At 50.7% G+C, this 18783-nt stretch overlaps 1 protein-coding gene across 7 annotated transcripts; it reads right to left on the bottom strand.

Moving 5' to 3' along the window:
* Positions 1-2155: 2155 nt before the first annotated feature.
* Positions 2156-18676, bottom strand: PI16 (peptidase inhibitor 16). 7 transcript variants are annotated; one of them, XM_063812001.1, is made up of 8 exons: positions 18557-18676; positions 12042-12485; positions 7610-7831; positions 5436-5545; positions 5022-5110; positions 3381-4058; positions 3031-3170; positions 2156-2607 (listed from the first exon to the last, which is right to left on the bottom strand). In XM_063812001.1, exons 2-7 carry the CDS (start codon positions 12210-12212, stop codon positions 3049-3051), a joined length of 1392 nt encoding a protein of 463 aa, XP_063668071.1. In that variant the 5' UTR covers positions 12213-12485; positions 18557-18676; the 3' UTR covers positions 2156-2607; positions 3031-3048.
* Positions 18677-18783: the final 107 nt, after the last annotated feature.

Genomic DNA, 18783 nt, shown 5'->3' with positions numbered 1-18783 from the left:
TTTCCTGAATTTGGGGGTTTCAACTTCATTTCCCAGGCCATCTTCCACACCCAGAAATGGCATGAAAATCTCTTGATACTGTGTCCCAGTTATTGGCTGAGCAAAGTACAGGTTTTTAATCTAATGAAACAGGAAGTTTTCAGTTCATTCAAATTCTTGTGTGTGTGAAATGCTCCTAGACCATTTGATCTTTGGGGGTGAGACCCTGTCCATCTGCCCTCCTAGCACTTGGCGTGTTTCCTGTCGACTAGTCCTGGAAACTAGGATGCCGGGTCCTCATCTGAGAAAGGAGATTGGGTGGGATTGGGCAGGAGGAGACCTCAGCTGCTGGCAAAGGGAGGGGTGACAGGAGGAGTGTCCTCTTCCTCCCGTCCTGGGACACCTCATCCAATGGGCAAAGCTGAAAGGGCCTCTGACAGGCCTTTGGGGACCTCCTTATATATATCCTTACGTATATACCCAAGATAATTGGAAACTTAACGTTCACACAAAAACTGGTATATGAATGCTTAGTAGTATTATTCGTAGTAGCTCAGGAGTGGAAACAGCCTGAGTGTCCGATGACAAATAAAATGGAAATGTTCTATAGAATGTAATGAATATTCCATAGAATGGAATATTACTTGGCAATAAAAATGAATGAAGTTCCGATTCATGCTACGACATGGATGAACCTTGAAAGTATGTTGGCTGAGAGCAGCAACTCACAACTATAATCTCAGTCCTTTGGGAGGATAGCTTGAAGCCAGGAGTTCAAGACCAGCCTGGGCAACATAGTAAGAACTGGTCTCTACAAAAAATTTAAAAATCAGCTGGACATGGTGGCATGCACCTGTAGTCCCAGCTGCTCAAGAGGCTGAGATGGGAGAATCACTTGAGCCCAGGAGTTGGAGGCTGCAGTGAGCTATAATCCTGGGTGTCAGAGCAAGATCCTGTCTAAAACAAATTATATATATTTATATGCTAAGTGAAAGAAGCAGTCACAAAAGACCATAACATATATGATATGTCAAGAATTTATATGGATGTTAAGAATAGACAAATCCATATAGATAGAAAATAGATTAGTGGTTGATTGGGGCTGGGGAGGTTGGAGGGAAATAGGGAGTGACTGCTAATAGGTATGGGGTTTCTTTTTGGGGTGATGAAAATGTTCTAAAATTGTGACGGTTTTACACAACCTTGTGAATATAGTAAAAACCATTGAGTTGCATATTTTAAATGGGTGAATTTTATGTTGTGAGTTATATCTGAATAGAGCTGGAAAAAACATAGAGTAGGCCGGGCGTGGTGGCTCACACTCGTAATCCTAGCACTTTGGGAGGCTGAGGCCGGTGGATCACCTGAGGTCAGGGGTTCAAGACCACCTGTTGACCAAACCCTGTCTCTACTAAAAATACAAAAATTAGCTGGGCGTGTTGGCAGGTGCCTATAATCCCAGCTACTCGGGAGGCTGAGGCAGGAGAATCGCTTGAACCCGGGGGGCGGAGGTTGCAGTAAGCCGAGATCACTTCACTCCAGCCTGGGCGACAAAGCAAAACTCTATCTCAAAAAAAAAAAAAGAAAGTAAAAGAGGGGAGTGTCCTCCTTGGTTACAGGTCGGTTCCCAGCCCTGGCCTGACTTGGGTGGTGTCCTGTTCGACTGCTCACCTTCCAGCGGTGGTCTGGAGACTTGCTCTGCCCCTCCCTACCACCCAAGCCACCCTCAGTCATCCACTACTGCTACCCCAGCATATGTGTGCTTTCCTGATCCTCAGCACCTCTGGACGGTCCTGCTTTGCTCCCCTGGGGAGGGTCTGGGACTCCAGATCCCTTTCTTAGGACTCTTCCAAGCACCTGGGGCTGGCAGAGCCTTGCCTGATGTACATTTCTGACCTTGTGTCCCAGACAGGCCTGGATAGCAGCGCCCCCGTGAAGAGGCCGCATGCCATGCTTTGATCCTGGGCTCCAAACCTACCTAGGCCCCACTGGTGACTCCTGAAGCTGGGGTAGTCAGCCCAGCACCCTTGGCCTTCCTTTGGCTCTTCCCCTTCCTGCCTGCCACCTGTGATTAGGGGGAGGCGAGAGTTATAGGAAGGAAATGAAGGGTGCGTCCCAAAGAGGAGACACTAAATGGAGTGTTTTAGAGGAGGGGGATGAGAAAGAGAAGGAATAGTTGCCACAGGTTGGACAGGTTTTTATTGGAGAGTCAGGAGTTGCTTTCCTTCCCTCGTCCCTGCCTCCCCCACTCAAAGAACCCCACTCCAGTGGGGCTTGTCCTTCATCTGCCCCTAGGAATCCCCATCCCCAGCTACACAGGCACTCAGGGAGAGCGCACATGCTGTGTGGGCAGACAGCCCCAGGCCAGGTAGGCAGTGAGCTCCCTCAAATCCTCCCACCCCCAGGACTCAGGAGGGAGGGGCAGGAGAGGTGTGGGCCCGGTGTGCAGTCCTCAGGCGGCCCCCTGAGCTCGCAGCCAGTCAGGCCTTGTGCCTCCAGGATGGATGGTGTGATGAGGCACATGCCCCGTAGCCTTTCCCTTCCGGAGGGCCTTAACCAAGAAGTATCTTGTTTAGGGGCTGGGGACAGGGTGGGGAAGATGACAGGAGGACAGCTGACCTCTTCACCCTGAGAAGGCAAGAGGCACTTCTGGGGAACAGTCCTGGACTCAGATGGCTCAAGGAAGAGGCCAGGGGACTGGGAGGGGCCGGGGGGTTCCTGGGAAGCCTGAGATCCTCTGTCTGGGAGAGAAGCTGTTGGCCACAGGACAACCTGAGAGTGGGCACATGTAAATACCGCTCAGAACAGTCTGCAGCCAGCTGAAGGATGGGCCTACCCAGAGCTGAGGCACTCCTGGGGCAGTGCCAGGGGCTGGCCCTGTAGACGCCTCCCAGGAGGACAAGAGTGCTGGCCTGGAATCTGGCCAGAAGTTGGGGTGAAGGGGAGCTGCTGGGCCACAGAGCAGGACCTGCCCAGGAAGCTGTGGTCTCTCACTTGGAGGAAGACAATCCAGGTGGGTATGAGGCCAGGGCCCCCCTCACCAGGCCTTGCCTTTGAGTGGTATCCCCTTCAGAAGATTCCAGCCAACACCAGAGGAGGCAGGAGCAGTAGTCCCAGGAGAGGGCCCCACACATGACCAGGGCCCGAGTTCAGCCCTGACACGACGCTAGGCTTGTCAGGGCCCTCTGCACCTGTGGGAAGAAAGAGGCTTTGCCTCAGCCTAGAGACAGCTGTGCCTGACGTCCCGCCCACCCCACCATGCAAGGAGGTGGGGCAGCAGCCAGGGAGGAAGCTCCTACTCAGAGGTTGCATGCCCCACCATGCTCATACCACCTATGCTGGGGCAGGATACTGACATTCCAGAGCCAGGAGGAAAGTGGGACAGATGCTATGGGCCTTACCTGGCAAAGACGACTTCAGAGCCAGGGCACGCCCACCCGTGGCATTAGCGGTGGCAGAGGTATTGGGGAAATTGGGCAGGGACTTGGAGGAGGTGTGCCCCGTGTGGTCCAGTGTGGCCTGCAGCTCACCTGGCTTGTCCTGGGCTGGAAAAACTGAGGCCAAGACCTCACTGGAAGGAGGCAACTCAGCCTCAGCCTCAGCCTCCTCCTGGGCATGGGGTAGGAGCTCCCTTGCCCCTGTCAGGGACATCTTGGCGTCCAGAGAGTTCTCTGGGCTCCTAGAGGGCACTTTTGTTTTGTCTGTCACTTTGTCTGCTGATTTTGGGATAGGAACATGGGTCGATTTGGGGAAGGTAACTGGCTCCTCATCCAAGGAGGGCAGGCTGTGAGCTGCCAAAATGGAAGGGACCTCAGTTGTTACGCAAGGTGGAGCCTCTGTTGCCATGGAGGGCGGGTCTTTCGTTGCTAAGGAAGTTGGGGCCTGGGTTTCCACAGCAGGCAGAGCCTTGGTTGCCAGGGAGCCTGAGACCTCTGTTACCAAGAAAGCCGGAATCCCCGTTGCTAGGGAAGAAGGAGTACCCATTTTCCTAGAGTCTGATGCTTCAGTCGCCCGGAAGGATGGGGCCTCAGTTACCAGGTAAGGCAAATCCTGAGCATCTTCCGAGCTTCCGATGGGTTCTGATAAGACAGACGAGAACGGGCATGAGTGCTGCAAGCAGGACCCCACATCTCTCATGGCACTGCAAACCAAGTGACGCGACCAAATGTCCTACCAGGACACACAAACACACACAGACACTTCTCCAGCGGATATGCCCCTCATTGAAAATAAAAGTTACAAGCCGGGCGCGGTGGCTCACGTCTGTAATCCCAGCACTTTGGGAGGCTGAGGCAGGTGGATCACCTGAGGTCAGGAGTTCGAGACCAGCCTGACCAACATGGAGAAACCCCATCTCTACTAAAAATACAAAATTAGCCAGGCGTGGTGGCGCGTGCCTGTAGTCCCAGCTACTCGGAAGGCTGAGGCAGGAGAATTGCTTCGAACCGGGAGGCGGAGGTTGCAGGTGAGCCGAGATCGAGCCATTGCACTCTAGCCTGGGCAACAAGAGCAAAACTCCGTCAAAAAAAAGAAAAAGAAAAAAGAAAAGAAAAGAAACGTTACTTCTGGTGATTGACACAGTTGCTCCTCTAGCCACCTCCTGGTCCAAGTCTCTCTACATTCGTACTTGCCCTTTTTCAGGGGACTTCTCCAGCGGGATCGCGGTCCCTCACACGCCCCCAGCAAGACAGGCCTCGCCCGTTTGAAGCCTTCTGACCACGCCCACAGGTCTGGCCCCAGCCCGCTCCTCGAGACCCTAACGTGTGGCCACGCCCACCTCTCGCGGGCCCCCCCCCCGAAGCCGCCAGACTTTCTAACATCCTCCCTTTGAAGGGTTGAAATCCGGCCACTTGGAACAACAGGGCGCCAAAGTGGCTGCGCGTGGAGGGCTAAGGGAGCCGCCAGGGGCCCCCGGTGGTTGCATCCCGCCAGGCTCCTTCCCTGCCCACGTCCCGCTCAGTCCAGGGAGGCTCTTAGACCATCCAGTCTGCATCGCATCATTTCCACACCCCCTGCCCCTACCCATCCACCCGTGGACTCACCACAGAGGGAGTTCTTGCAGTGGTAGCCAGAGGGACATTGGGAGCACGGAGTCCCCTCCTGGTAGGGCCGTTTCCCCTTCACGTTCCCCCTACAGGAGGTCAGGAGGATGCTGCGGGGAGGGGGTCGACCCCTCCCAACCCTCTCCCCAACTCCTATACACACACCTACTCTGGAAATGCCCTTGGGTCTCCTGACTGCCAGCCACTGACTTGCTGGGCGACCTTGGGCTCCTCCTGGCCCTCTCTGGCAGATGACAGCAGACCCCCATTGGTGCCTTCACAGCTCCCTGGACGGTATTGCTCCAGACTGACCCCTCTCCTCCCACTCCCTCAGGCTGTGGCCGACTCTACCCTCCCCTTGGCTCTGCCTGTGCCTTCCCCCTCTCCATCTCCAGGGTTCCCCCCGGCACTCACGGAGGCTCATAGTTGCACACCAGTAATTCGATGTTGGTCTCCTCAACACCCTGGAGCTTCTCACAGAAGTGGGAACCGCAGCCGATCCTCTCTGTCTTGGCCCATACCACCTGATGAAGGGCAAACCTAGCAGCTCAGCCCCATGCGAGGTGGCATGGTGCCTTCCTGGCATCCCACTACACCTGCCTTACAGGAGTGGAGAGAAGAGGCACCCTATAGCCTGTGACATCCACATCCCCAAGGCCATGCAGGTTCAGGACAAAACTCTAACCAGGGGGAGGGATGGGGGAGTTTGTCCCTAACAGTCTACTCTCCTCTGCCAACCACACATACCACTTTGCCAGGTCTCTTTTCCTCTCAAAACCTTCCCTCAGCTCCAGGACTGTGATATACCCTCATTAATTTTTTTCTGTGGGCTAGAAAAAAAGGCCTAGAGGCCCTTGCATTTTAAATGAAGGATATATCCAAAGGAAAGAATCTCAAATGGTAGAATTTTAGACCTCAGCAACAAGAAAAGTCCAAGGAGGGGACCAGGAGGAGCCATTTTGGAAGTGGAACTTCCCCCAAATCACAGGTGAGCAGGACCTGTTCTGGTTGTTTCTCAGTGTGGGTCTCTTAACTGCTAGAAAGACTTCTATCTTTATCAAACAGAAAGTCCAACAACATTTGTGTGCTGCCATGGGGTGAGACCGCAGCCTTGCCTTGCTGGTTCTAGGTTCAATCTGCCCAGGAATCTCTGCTGAAATCAGCTGAAGGTCTCCCCGGTGTTGAGCACCTTCTGGGCAGAAACAGCTCCAGAGTGCATGCACCCTCAGCCCCAGAGAAAGCTGGGGTGGAGCTGGGCTGACTCACTCCCTGCTGGGCCCTGATAACAATCCCTGCAGGAGCAAGTGGGTGGGGGTAGAGGGAGGGGGGTGTGGAGGGAGAGGGAGGGGTGGCAGGATCCAGAGGGAAAGGGCCAGGAAGGGTGCTGGGCCCTCACAACTTTCTGACCTGGGTGGGTGCCGCTGGGATTTCCTCCCTAAAGATGAAGACTAAAAATACCATGAAAAAGAGACACTGAGAAATGGAATTGGTGGATGTGGATGGGAAGATGGTTGGTTTCTTTTCTTTTGTCATGTTATTATTTGTACAACACATAAGCACTGGGAGGAGAAAAAATAATTCAGTAACACTAATGTTAATTCCCCTACACACACACACACACACACACACATCTTATCTGCAAGCCCAAACTTTCAAAATGCAGTGAGAACCCAGACAGGAGCAAAGTGTGACTGGGGAGCAGGAAATTCTATCAGAAATCTCCCTGAAGCCTTTCATTCAGCCACAATTTGTTCTTCATCGTTATGCATAATTGTTAAATGCGAAAGAAAAACTAAGCAAAATTGTCTATTTGCTTTATTAGTCCCTGGCAGATGAGAAGTAGCAAATTAGACACCATAATAAATGCAAAAGAGCCACAGAGAGAAGTTAAGGGACTATCTGCTGCTGGGGCAAACAGCCCTGCACTATCTGGGGGAAGAGGGGCAGGATCACTTGGAGCCCAGTACAGTATCGCCTAGGACAATAACCATGGTCCGTAAAATTGGCTCTGTGACACCTAACATGTCCCACCGCCCCCACCCCTTTTTATTTATTTATTTATTTATTTTATTTATTTATTTATTTTGAGACAGGGCCTCCCTCTGTCGCCCAGGCTGGAGTGTAGTGGTGTGATCACGACTCACCGCAGCCTCAACCTCCCGGGCTGAAGTGATCCTTCCACCTCAGCCTCCAGAGTAGCTGGCACGCGCCACCATGCCCAGCAAAGTTTTTTGTATTTTTTTTGTAGGGACAGGGATCTTGCCATGTTGCCCAGGCTGGTCTCCAACTCCTGGCCTCAAGCGATCCTCCCAGCTCGGCCTCCCAAATTGCTGGGATTACAGGGGTGAGCTACTGCGCCTGGCCTAGCAGCCTAGGGGCAGCCGACTCCGTCAGAGGCTTAGACAGCGTATTAGCTGCAGTGAGAGGACAAGATTTGCAAAGTGTCTGAGGGGGCTTGGAGTGAAGCCCGCCTCCTTGCAGCGAGGACGCTTAGGAGGGGTGAAGGCAGAGGTGGCCCCGCCCAGGGAGCACGTGGCCCCACCCCCACGCCGCGAGGCTCCGCCCCGCCTGGCCCGCCGGGCCCACACCTGCGTGTAGTGGCCGCACATCTGGCCTGGGCTGCAGGTGGCGGCGCTGAGGTTGTAGTGCTCACGCTCGTGGTGCCACTCCTCCATGGCCAGCGGCACGTCCATGCCCTCGTCTGTGATGGCGAACAGATTCTCGCCGCGGCGCCCGCGCTCCTTGTTGTGGCCCCACACGCACTGCCGTGCGTAGGCCTTGGCGAAGGCGGCCAGCTCCTCGTCCCATCTCTGCAGGGCAGGTGAGAGAAGGGAGGTGAGGATGCCCACAGATGCTGTGGGGACCAAGCAAAAGGTCGAGGAGGTCGTGGGGAAATCCTGCCGGCACCTCCTTAGCAGGGTGACTCTTGGGCATGGCCTAGAACAGGTCTCTGCTCTGGGTGGGCGTCTGTGGGGCGGTGAAGGATGCCACCCCAGGCCGTGGAGCTGGACCATTCACCAGCTGTGTGACTGCACGGATTGTCTAACCTTTCCGCACCCTCAGAGGGCTGGGAAGAGTGGATGAGGTGGTGTTGGTGACAGTGTTATTATTAAAAGCCTCATGTGAAAAAGGTGGCCATACATGCCCCTGCCTACCTCCCAGGCCTCCTTGAACTTCTCTGAAGAGCACAAGATCACGGTGTGATCGATGTTGAGGGGCTGGGTTGTTTATTCAGCCCATTTCCCTACCCCTCAACCATGAACCTGACTTGAGCGCCGGCACCTTCCTCTCCCTCTAAGCCCCCACCCTCCCCTTGGGACACCCAGCCCCCACGCCTTTACCCTCTGCAGGCTCCCGCCCCAGTGCTGTTCCTAACTGCTCCCAACCCTTGTCAACGGCAACCCCCTTTCTCCAAGAAAATTAAGCGTCTCTATGTGACACTGAATGTCACAGGCCTCTCACCAAGGGGCCTACTTTCAGAGCCTTGGTAACCCACTGTCAGACCCCAGTGACAGTGTTCTCCAGTGGGGACCTCAGGTGAGATGGTGAGAGGGGGAATTTTAGGTTCGGGGCCTTTGCAATTGTGTCCCTGGCTGAGAGGACAGGCCGAGTGTGGGTGGGAAGAGGGATTAACAAGGCATCCAACCCAAAGGATTGAGGAGGGGAAACCTGGATCCCATTAAACGCTGTCCTTGGCTTCTCCTGGAAATCCATGGCCTGGCGGCAGCTCTTGCTCCACCCTATGAGGGCCCAGCCAGCTCTGGGAGCCAGACAGCCCATAAAGCGCCAAAAGCTTGGGTGACCCTGAGGGGAGGTGGCTGTGTGGCCACACCTACTCCCCACCCACTCAAGGCTTTCAGGAGCCGCTGCCTGGCATGGGGATGGGTGCACCTGGCTGGGATAGCTCCACAGCTGTGACCTTGGGTGAGTATCTTTCCCTCTCTGGACATTTTTGTCCCAAATCACTGGCCCCTGAGATTCTCTCAACTCTGGCAACAGTGGGAGACTGGGAGTGGGAAAGGGGCAGGGCGCTGGGGGCCAGAGTCAGGGTGTCTGAGATCACCTGCGAGGTGCCGGGCTGGACTGTAAGTGCCATCACGGTAGGGCATGGATGGATCCCCAGTGTCTGGCGCAGTGCTGGCACATAGTAGGTGCTCAACAGATACTTGTCAACTATTGATGACTGAGACAGGGCCCTTCTTAAAGCAGTCTACCCCTACAGAGCCTGGCTGTAATTTCCATTCTGACTAGATATCTGGAGCCCCACCATTAGCATCATTGCTTTGGTCTTAAGGATTCTCAGTCAGTCATCCAGAGCCCCCTGTGGAGTTGTAAGACTCTCAGCACCCACCCACATTGGCCACATGGTCACCATCTAGAAGCAAGTCCATTCATTCATTCATTCAACAGTCCTGGGCATTGTGTCAGCCCTGGGACAACAGCAGGAACCAAGAAGCCCAAATTTCCATTGACATAAAAGTCATTTGGGCCACCACATGGTAAATGACAGATGTGCCACAAGTACTATAGAGGCACCAAAGAGGGCCATCTAGCCCAGCCAAAGGTGGAGAGGGAGACACCAAGCTAAGTGTTAAAAGATGAGGCATTAGTCAGCTGGAGGGGAGGGGCATCCTAATCAGAAGGTACACATCAGCAAAGGCATGAAGCTGGGAAACATTTTGGCTGGGAAAAGACAAGCTGTTCAGGTGACAGAAGAATAAAGGGCAAGCGGGAGAGGAGGATGGAGAGATAGGCAGGGGCCAGAACACACAGAACCTTCTCAGTTAGGAGCTGGAGCTTTAACCTGAAGCAGCAGGGAGCCATGGGAGCCACTGAAGGATTTTGAGCAGGGTCAGGCCATGTGTTGGATTATTCATTCTGACAGCAGAGGCCAGAAGCTGGGGAACAGGTAGAGGCTATCCTAGGAGTCCTTGTATGGAAGAATGAAAGAAACCTGAACCAGGATTGTGCTGCAAAGAGAAGGGGGTAGGGGTAAGGGTTAGATTTCAAGGACAATTGAACCTGCGGGGTGGCAAAACTGGTGCTGATTAGCTCTGGAGGCTGAGAGAGAAGGAAAAGTTCATGATAACCCCCACCTGCCTCACCCTGGATCCATTCCCTCTTTTGTGTTAATCAGACACTTATTGAGCACTTACTGTGTGCCAGGCATTCTTCTGAGTGCTTACACATATTCACTCACTTAACCCTACAACCACTGTAGCTACAAGGGAATTATCCCACTGTTATCATCCCCATTTTACAGATGAGGAGACTGAGGCACACAGAGTTTAATTTGGCCAAGGTCACAAAGCTAATAAGTAACAAAGCTAAGATTTGAACCCAGGCCATTTGGCTGCAGAGTCCCTGCCCTCACCACTGCTGAGGTTGAACCTGAGTCTTGTCCTGAATGTTTCCTGGCATCCCAGCCCCAGCCTCATCTCCTCCTCCTCATGTCACTCCCCATTAGGCAGCAGCATATCCCCTCAGTATCCCAACTGCCTCCCAGAATGTTGCCCCACTCCAAGGCGCACCTCTGTCTGAGAAGCAGCTCCCAGCCTGTGTGGCCCCCAGTCTCAGCCAGCAAGACTGTAGGGCATCAGGGATCTACAGGTGGGGAAACTGAAGCCCAACAATGAGTCACAGGCCTCAATCAGGGAGCTGTTGGCAGAGCTGCATCTGTGACGCCTGGTTTGTTGTCCACCTTTCCTCGATGTGCAGGCTGGCACAGCTGTGAACGGCAGTGCTGGGTGTGTGCAGAGCTCTTCCTAGATCTTTCTTACGTGTCATCCTGTCTGACGCCCAGGGCAGGGATCGCCAGCCCCATGTTTCCATCTGGAAACAGAGGCCTTTGAAGGGAAAGGGGTCCACCCAGAGTTACTTCAGCCAGATCACATTAGGCTGAGGTTAGAACTTAGGTTTGGGGCCCCAGGCTCACTGTTATGTTCCCCAAGGTGCATCTGTTCTCTCAGGCACCAGCTCCAGGGGTCCCTGAACACTGCCCAGCAACCTCCCCAGTCACCTGAGGGTGGCTGGAGGGGACAAGCTAGTTCAGCCCTCAGGGAGGGCAGGAAGTGAGTGAATTTCTCACTTTATCTCCTTTAATTCTGCATATAGACAGCCCGCCTCTCACCCTACCATAAATAGCTCTTCCTGACAGAAGTAACCAACCCTAAATCTGGCTTCTGTCTCCTGTGTGCATGTACATGTAATGTTTACTACATCTGCGTGTTTCACCAGGACATAAATAGTATTTTTACATGTTTTCAGACTTCATGTAAAGAGATCCTACTGTGTATTTTTTAGAGATTTTATTTCCTCCCCCATTCAGTATGATATCTGTGAGATTCAATCCACACTGGTATATACGTAGCTCTAATTCTGACCGCCTTTTACAGATGAGACACGGGATCGGCAAGGTTACAGGACTTGCCTCGAATCATAGGTCTTGTAGGTGACCGAGACAGAATTTGGACTGTGTGATCCAGAGCCCTCTCTGCTTCTGGATCCTGCTGTCACCCACCTCCTTAGCACCTGCCTCCTACTCCACGTGCCCACGCCCATCCTGCTGCCCTGCTTCCTCTTGTCCTCTCCTTGGCAGGCATGTGAAAGACCGTTTTCACAAAGGTGTTAAGAACTTCCCGGGTTCCCCCACTGAGGGCACATGCATTTGAGGAAGTGCTGGGGAAAGCTCATTGGAGTGGGAAGCCAGGGCTTTGGGTCTGGCTCTACCAGCTGTGTGACCCCAACAAATCCCTCTGAGCCTCACTTTCCTTATCTGTATTATGAGGCTGCTTATAGGGGCCTGTAAATTTTATTAGGCGGGTGCAAAAGTAATTGTGGTTTTTGCCATTTAAAGTAATGTAATACGATGTCAGGGACTCGGGGACTCTGTCACTGACCAGAAAAAGGAGAGGAATTCTGAAATAGCTTCAGCATGAGGAGCAGGGTAAGAGGGCCTGGTGACAGACCCTGGCCAGCACCCCTTCTATCCCAGCCAGCAAGGGCCATGGCCACACTTACCATGTGCAGCATGTCTGAGGCCGGCGGGGATACCTGGGCCCGGTAGAGGTTGTGCAGCTCCACCATCAAACGTTTCTCCTCATCTGTGAGGGCTCCAACGGGGCCTGTGGTGGCCACCAGCAGTAGCAGTAGCGGCAGCAGAAGCATCAGGAAACTGCAGGAGCCGTGCATGGTGGCCAGCCGTCTCTCCTTCTCCCGTCCAGGGGTCTGGCAGCTGGATTTAAAGTCCTTCCCACACAAGCACCACCCTGGCTGGGGTGGGGCAGTGGGGGCCGTGTTTGAGGCCCAGCCCGACTCACACAATGTCTCAGGGAGGGCTGGGTGCTTTGGGTCCCGACCAGCATCAAGTGCACTCCCCTTGGAGTCCTTGGCAAAAACCTCCTTTCTCTTGGTAACGGGGGCTCAGGCCAAAAGCTGTGTGAGTTCCGAAGTTGTGGACAGATCCTTCAGGGGCAAAGTCACAGTAACCTCTGCAGAGCTGTGACTGGTTGCACCCAGGTCACACCCACTGTGTGTTGAAGATAGATAAGAGAAAGGAAACCACAGACCCTACCCGCAGAGGAGTGGGCAAGATGAGGAAGCTATAGGCTTTTGAAAGGACAGAGGAAGACCAGATGTATTTGATAAAAGGCTGAGCCAACCTAAATCAGAATCCTGGTTCTGCCCCTTGCTATCTGTGTTTTGGCAGCTTTCTCAAGTGAATCAGTGACAATAATAGTACCTATCTCACAGGACTAGAGGGAAGATTCAATGACATATAATGTATGTAAAGCACCTAGTATGGTATCTGGCACATAGTAGGCCCTCAGTAACAGTAGACAACCCACTCATGTGGCCTGGGCCTTAGCAGGCTACCAGCCCCATGTGGAGGCAACACTCTAGCCTGTGGGGGGAGAGGCCAAGGTCTTCCCCACTCTAGCTGTATTCAGGAATAAGGCCTTTCACTATGGCAAAATTTTGGCTTCCAGGTATCCTCTCTGAATGCATGTGCTTGACATGCTCATTTGGAAGTGGGATGCTGGGACCCCTGTGCTCTAACTATGTAGAAATATAATATGTCTGTTTCTTAAATCAAGAGAGAGCAGAAAAGCAGAAGGTTGAATGAGCTGATGCACCAGGAGCTCTGAGGGGAAGGTATTGGAAGGGAAATAGGCTTAGCAGTCAGGTGCTGGCATTATAATGACCTTGACCTTGCAGGGGCCATGACTGGTTCATGAAGCAGGAAGCTGGAACCAGTACTCTTGAGGACAGCTGGGATCCTTGAAGCCTGCTTCTTCAATGAATAGGGACCTAGAAAAAGTCTACCCACAGGCTTTGGAAGATGACAAGAAAACCTGTCCCTGCCTGAGTCTCCAAGTAAAAATAAAAACAAAACCAAGATGGATTACACACACATACACACACACACACACTTATTAGAATTAATAAAGTCAGCAAAGTTGCAGGATACAAAATTAACACATAGAAATTAGTTGTTTCTATACACTAATAATGAAAAATCCAAAAAGGAAATTAAGAAAACAATTTCATTTATAAAAGCAATGAAAAAGAATAAAAAGAATAAAATTCTTACCAATCAACTTTTTTTTTTTTTTTTGAGATGGAGTCTCGCTCTGTCACCCAGGCTGGAGTGCAGTGGCATGATCTTGGCTCACTGCAACCTCTGCCTCCTGGGTTCAAGTGATTCTCCTGCCTCAGCCTCCCAAGTAGCTGGGACTACTTGCCCACCATGCTGCCCACCATAGCTGCTACCATGCCCGGCAAATTTTTGTATTTTTAGTAGAGATGGGGTTTCACCATGTTGGCCAAATGGTCTTGATCTCTTGACCTCGTGATCCACCCACCTCGGCCTCCCAAAGTGCTGGGATTACAGGTGTGAGCCACTGCGCCTGGCCCTTAGCAATAAACTTAACCAAGGAAGCAAAAGACTTGTACACTGAAAATCACAAGTGTTGCCAAACAAAGTGAAAGAAGACACAAATAAATGGAAAGTCATCCTATATTCATGGATTAGAAGACTTGATATTGCTAAGGTGTCAATGTTGCCTGAAGCAATCTACAGATTCAATGCAATCCCTATTGAAATGCAAATCATAATATTTTTATAGAAACAGAAAAATCCATCCTAAAATTTATATGGAATCTCAAAGGACCCCAAATAGTCAAAACAATCTTGAAAAAGAACAAAATTGGAAGTCTTACAGTTTCTGATTTTAATATGTAACCACAAATCTACAATAATTAAAATAGTGTGGTATTAGTATAAAGACAGACATTTCGACTAATGGAATAGAATAGCCCAGAAATAAACTCTTACACATATGGTCAAATGATTTTAGACAAGGGTACCAAGACCGTTCAACGAGGGAAAGGCAAGTCTTTTAAAGAAGACTTAGAAAACTGGAATGTCCACATGCGAAATAATGAAGTTGAATCTTTACCGTAAGTATATTAAAAAATTAACTCCAAAATGGATTCAATACCTAAACATAAAAGCTAAAACTACAAAACTCTTAGAAGAAAATATAAGGGGGACTTCTTGGCACTGGATGTGGCAAGGATTTCTTGGATATGACACCAAAAGCATAGGCAACAAAACAAAAATAAATTGGACTTCATTAAAATTAAGAACTTTTGGGGGCAGAGTGTAGTGGCTCATGCCTGTAATCCCAGCACTTTGAGAGGCCAAGGTGGGTGGATCACTTGAGGTCAAGAGTTCAAGACCAGCCTGGCCAACATGGTGAAACCCCGTCTCTACTAAAAATACAAAAATTAGCTGGGTGTGGTGGCAGGCGCCTGTAGTCCCAGCTACTCAGGAGGCTGAGGCAGGAGAATTGCTTGAACCTGGGAGGCAGAGGTTGCAGTGAGCCAAGATCCAGTCACCGCATTCCAGCCTGGGTGACAGAGTCTCAAAAAAAAAAAAAAAAAAAAAGACACAATTTCCCATGAAATGGGAAAAAATATTTGCAAATCATGTATCTGATAAGGGATTAATATCTAGGATATATATTTTGTGGGTTTTTTGTTGTTGTTTTTGAGACAGGGTCTCGTTCTGTCACCCAGGCTGGAGTGCACTCGCGCAATCTTGGCTACTGCAACCTCCGCCTCCCGGGTTCAAGTGGTTCTCCCACCTCAGCCTCCCAAGTAGACTGGGACGTCAGACATGCGCCACCATGCCTGGCTAAGTTTTGTATTTTCAGTAGAGACAAGATTTCGCCATGTTGGCCAGGCTGGTCTCAAACTCCTGACCTCAAGAATCTGCCCGCCTTGGCCTCCTAAAGTGCTGAGATTACAGGCATGAACCACCACACCTGGCCAATATCTAGGATATATTTTTAAAACTCCTACAACTCAACAACAACAACAACAACAACAACAACAAAACAATTTGAAGTCGATTCAGTGGCTCAGCACTTTGTAATCCCAGCAGTTTGGGAGGCTAAGGCGGGCCGATCGCTTGAGACCACAAGTTCAAGATCAGCCTGGGCAACAAGGTGAAACCTCATCTCTACAAAAAATACAAAAATCAGCTGGGCATGGTGGCATGCACCTGTAGTCCCAGCTACTAGGGAGGCTGAGGTGGGAAAATTGCTTGGGCCTGGGAGGTCAAGGCTGCAGAGAGCCGAGATCACACCACTGCACTCCAGACTCCAGCCTGGGCAACAGAGGGAGAGCCTGTCTCAAGAAAAAAAAATTTGATTAAATAGGCAAAGGACTTGAAAATTCATTGTTCATTTATGCAATTATTCATGCAATTATTCATTGTCGAAAAGACATTTCTCCAGAGAAGATATACAAGTGGCCAATTAGCACATGAAAAGATGATCGACATCACTTACCATTAGGGAAATGCAGTGAAATACCACTTCACACTCATTAGGATGGCTATTATTAAGAAACAAAACAAAACAGAAAATAGCAAGTGTTGACAAGGATATGGAGAAATTGAAACCCTTGTACATTGCTTCTGGGAATGTAAAAGGTGCAGCCACTGTGGAAGACAGTGTGACGGTGCCTCAAAAAATTAAACACAGAATTACCATATGAGCCAGAAATTTCACTTCTGGGTATATACGCGAAAGAGTTAAAAGCAGGGACTTGGCCGGGCACGGTGGCTCAAGCCTGTAATCACAGCATTTTGGGAGGCCGAGGCGGGCGGATCACCTGAGGTCAGGAGTTCGAGACCAGCCTGACCAACATGGAGAAACCCTGTCTTTACCAAAAGCACAAAATTAGCCGGGTGTGGTGGCACATGCCTGTAATCCCAGCTACTCAGGAGGCTGAGGCAGGAGAATCGCTTGAACCCAGGAAGTGGAGGTTGCGGTGAGCCGAGATCGTGCTATTGCACTCCAGCCTGGGCAACAAGAGCGAAACTCCATCTTAAAAAAAAAAAAAGCAGGGACTCAAACAAATATATTTGTACACCAGTGTTGATAGTAGCATTAGTCACAATAGCCAAAAGGTGGAAACAACCCAAATGTTCATCAATGAATGAACTAATAGAGTAGTATGCACAAAATGTACGATCACATATACAATGGACTATTATTTTGCCTTAAAAAGGAAGGAAATTCTGACACATATTACAACATGGATGAACTTTGAAGACATTAGGCTAAGTGAACTAAGCCAGACACAAAAGAACAAATCTTACATGATCCCACCTATATGCAGTACCTAGCTAGAGTAGGCAAATTTATAGAGACAGAAAATAGAACGGTGATTGCCGGGGGCTGGAGGAAGGAGAGAATGGGGAGTTAGTGTTTAGTGGTGTAGAGGTTTGGTTTGGGAAGAGGAACAAGTTCTGTTGACGGACGGTGGTGATGGTGACAATGCTGTGAAAGTCCATACTTAATGCCACTGAACTGGACACATAAACATGGGTAAGATGGTAAATTTTATGTTCTATATTTTACCACAGTAACAACCACCACCACAAAAACAGGAATTCTTACATTGGCCAGGAGTACGGTGACAAAGGAAAAATCGTGTCTGGAGGGAGCCTTCACAACCCAGGCCACTTGAGCCACCATGAGAAAAAAAAAAAATATCCAACTTTAGCTCACAATCAGAAAGTATCAAATGCATCAGGAACTGAGTCACCATGAGCAACAGACAGACAGCATACATCACAATAGGAGAATTTCTGACCCTGAAACTTGAGATAATAGAACAATCTGAAAAAGACTTCAAATAACTGTATTTACAATGAATATGCAAATAAATGGGTAGCTGAAAAGGGGAGAAGGAAGACTTGGGGGTAGAGGGGAACAAGATGTGGAAAAGAATCGGAAGAATTCAGGAAAATGAGTTAGTCTGGGGAGAAAGGGACACTATTTGAGAAAAATCCAAGTGGAGGAAAGCAGACTGACCAGATTAGACTACAGCCCAGACCCCTGGGCAGCTGTCCCAGGGTGTTCAGGTGGCAAAGCTGTGAGATGGATCTCTTTCCTCCATAGATGGGAGAACTCAGTGAGTTCCTGACAACTTAGGCTTGAGATAGAAATAAGGGGACTTAGTGACCGGGCGCAGTGGCTCAAGCCTGTAATCCTAGCACTTTAGGAGGCCAAGGTGGGCGGATCACCTGAGGTCAGGAATTGGAAACCAGCCTGGCCAACATGACAAAACTCCATCTTCACAAAAAATACAAAAATTAGCCAGGTGTGGTGGTGTGTGCCTGTAGGCCCAGTTACTTGGCAGGCTGAGGCAGGAGAATCACTTGAACCCGGGAGGCGGAGGTTGCAGAGATCATGCCACTGCATTCCAGCCTGGGCGACAGAGCAAGACTCCAGTGAGAAGAAAGAGAGGAAGAGAGAGAGAGAGAAGAGAGGAGAGAGAGAAAAAGAAAAGAAGGCTGGGCGCGGTGGCTCACACCTGTAATCCCAGTACTTTGGGGGTGGATCACGAGGTCAAGAGATTGAGACCATCCTGGCCAACCAACATGGTGAAACCCTGTCTCTACTAAAAATCCAAAAATTAGCTGGGCGTAGTGGCACACGTCTGTAGTCCCAGCTACTTGGGAGGCTGAGGCAGAAGAATCGCTTGAACCCAGGAGGCGGAGGTTGCAGTGAGCCGAGATCGCGCCACTGCACTCCAGCCCGGGTGACAGAGTGAGACTCTGTCTCAAAAACAAAAACAAAAACAAAAAAGGAAAGAAAGAAAGGGAAGGGAGGGTGGGAAGGGAGAGAAGGAAGGGAAGGAAGGGGAGAGAGAGCGAGCGAGAGAGAAAGGGAGACAGTAAGGGAAGGAGGGAGGAAGGAGGGAAGGAGGGAGGGAGGAAGGAGGGAAGGAAGGAAGGAAAAAAAAAAAGAAAGAAACACAGAGCTGGGCGTGGTGGCTCAGGCTTGTAATCCCAGCACTTTGGAAGGTGGAGATGGGCGATTGCTTGAGCCCAGAACTTTGAGACCAGCCTAGGCAACAAAGTGAGACCCTTTCTCTATTTCTAAAAACTTTTAAAACATTAAAATGAATAAAATAAAATAAACACAGACTTCCCAAGGAATTAAAGTGCTGACCTGGCCTGGGAAGTGCTGGACTCAGGAATGGAAGGACACAGTTCTCAGATGCCCCCCGGGTGGAACCAGGCACTGGCACTACAGGTTGCCCTGGTGTGGTCATCTCTGTGGCCTCTGCCTCCAGTCATGCCCCTTCAATAGCAGGGAAAACAGCTCCGTAGGTGCAGGACAATGGGCAGCATTCATTCACTCAACAAAGGCTTACAGAGCCTCTCATTGTGCCAGGC

Source organism: Pan troglodytes, chromosome 5, assembly GCF_028858775.2.
Source record: "Pan troglodytes isolate AG18354 chromosome 5, NHGRI_mPanTro3-v2.0_pri, whole genome shotgun sequence".
Taxonomy (NCBI): Eukaryota; Metazoa; Chordata; class Mammalia; order Primates; family Hominidae; genus Pan; species Pan troglodytes.
Note: the sequence above shows the minus strand (reverse complement) of the source record. Positions and strands in the feature narration are given on the sequence as shown.

Bases quoted from the DNA above. Each gene is read 5' to 3' on its own strand.
- PI16 (XM_063812001.1), bottom strand. From the start codon at position 12,212: ATGCACGGCTCCTGCAGTTTCCTGATGCTTCTGCTGCCGCTACTGCTA. The intron at 5,111-5,435 runs GTGAGTGCCGGG...GACCTCCTGTAG, and splicing joins GTGTGCAACTATGAGCCTCC to GGGGAACGTGAAGGGGAAAC. The intron at 4,059-5,021 runs GTGAGTCCACGG...CTGTCTTATCAG, and splicing joins CTGCAAGAACTCCCTCTGTG to AACCCATCGGAAGCTCGGAA.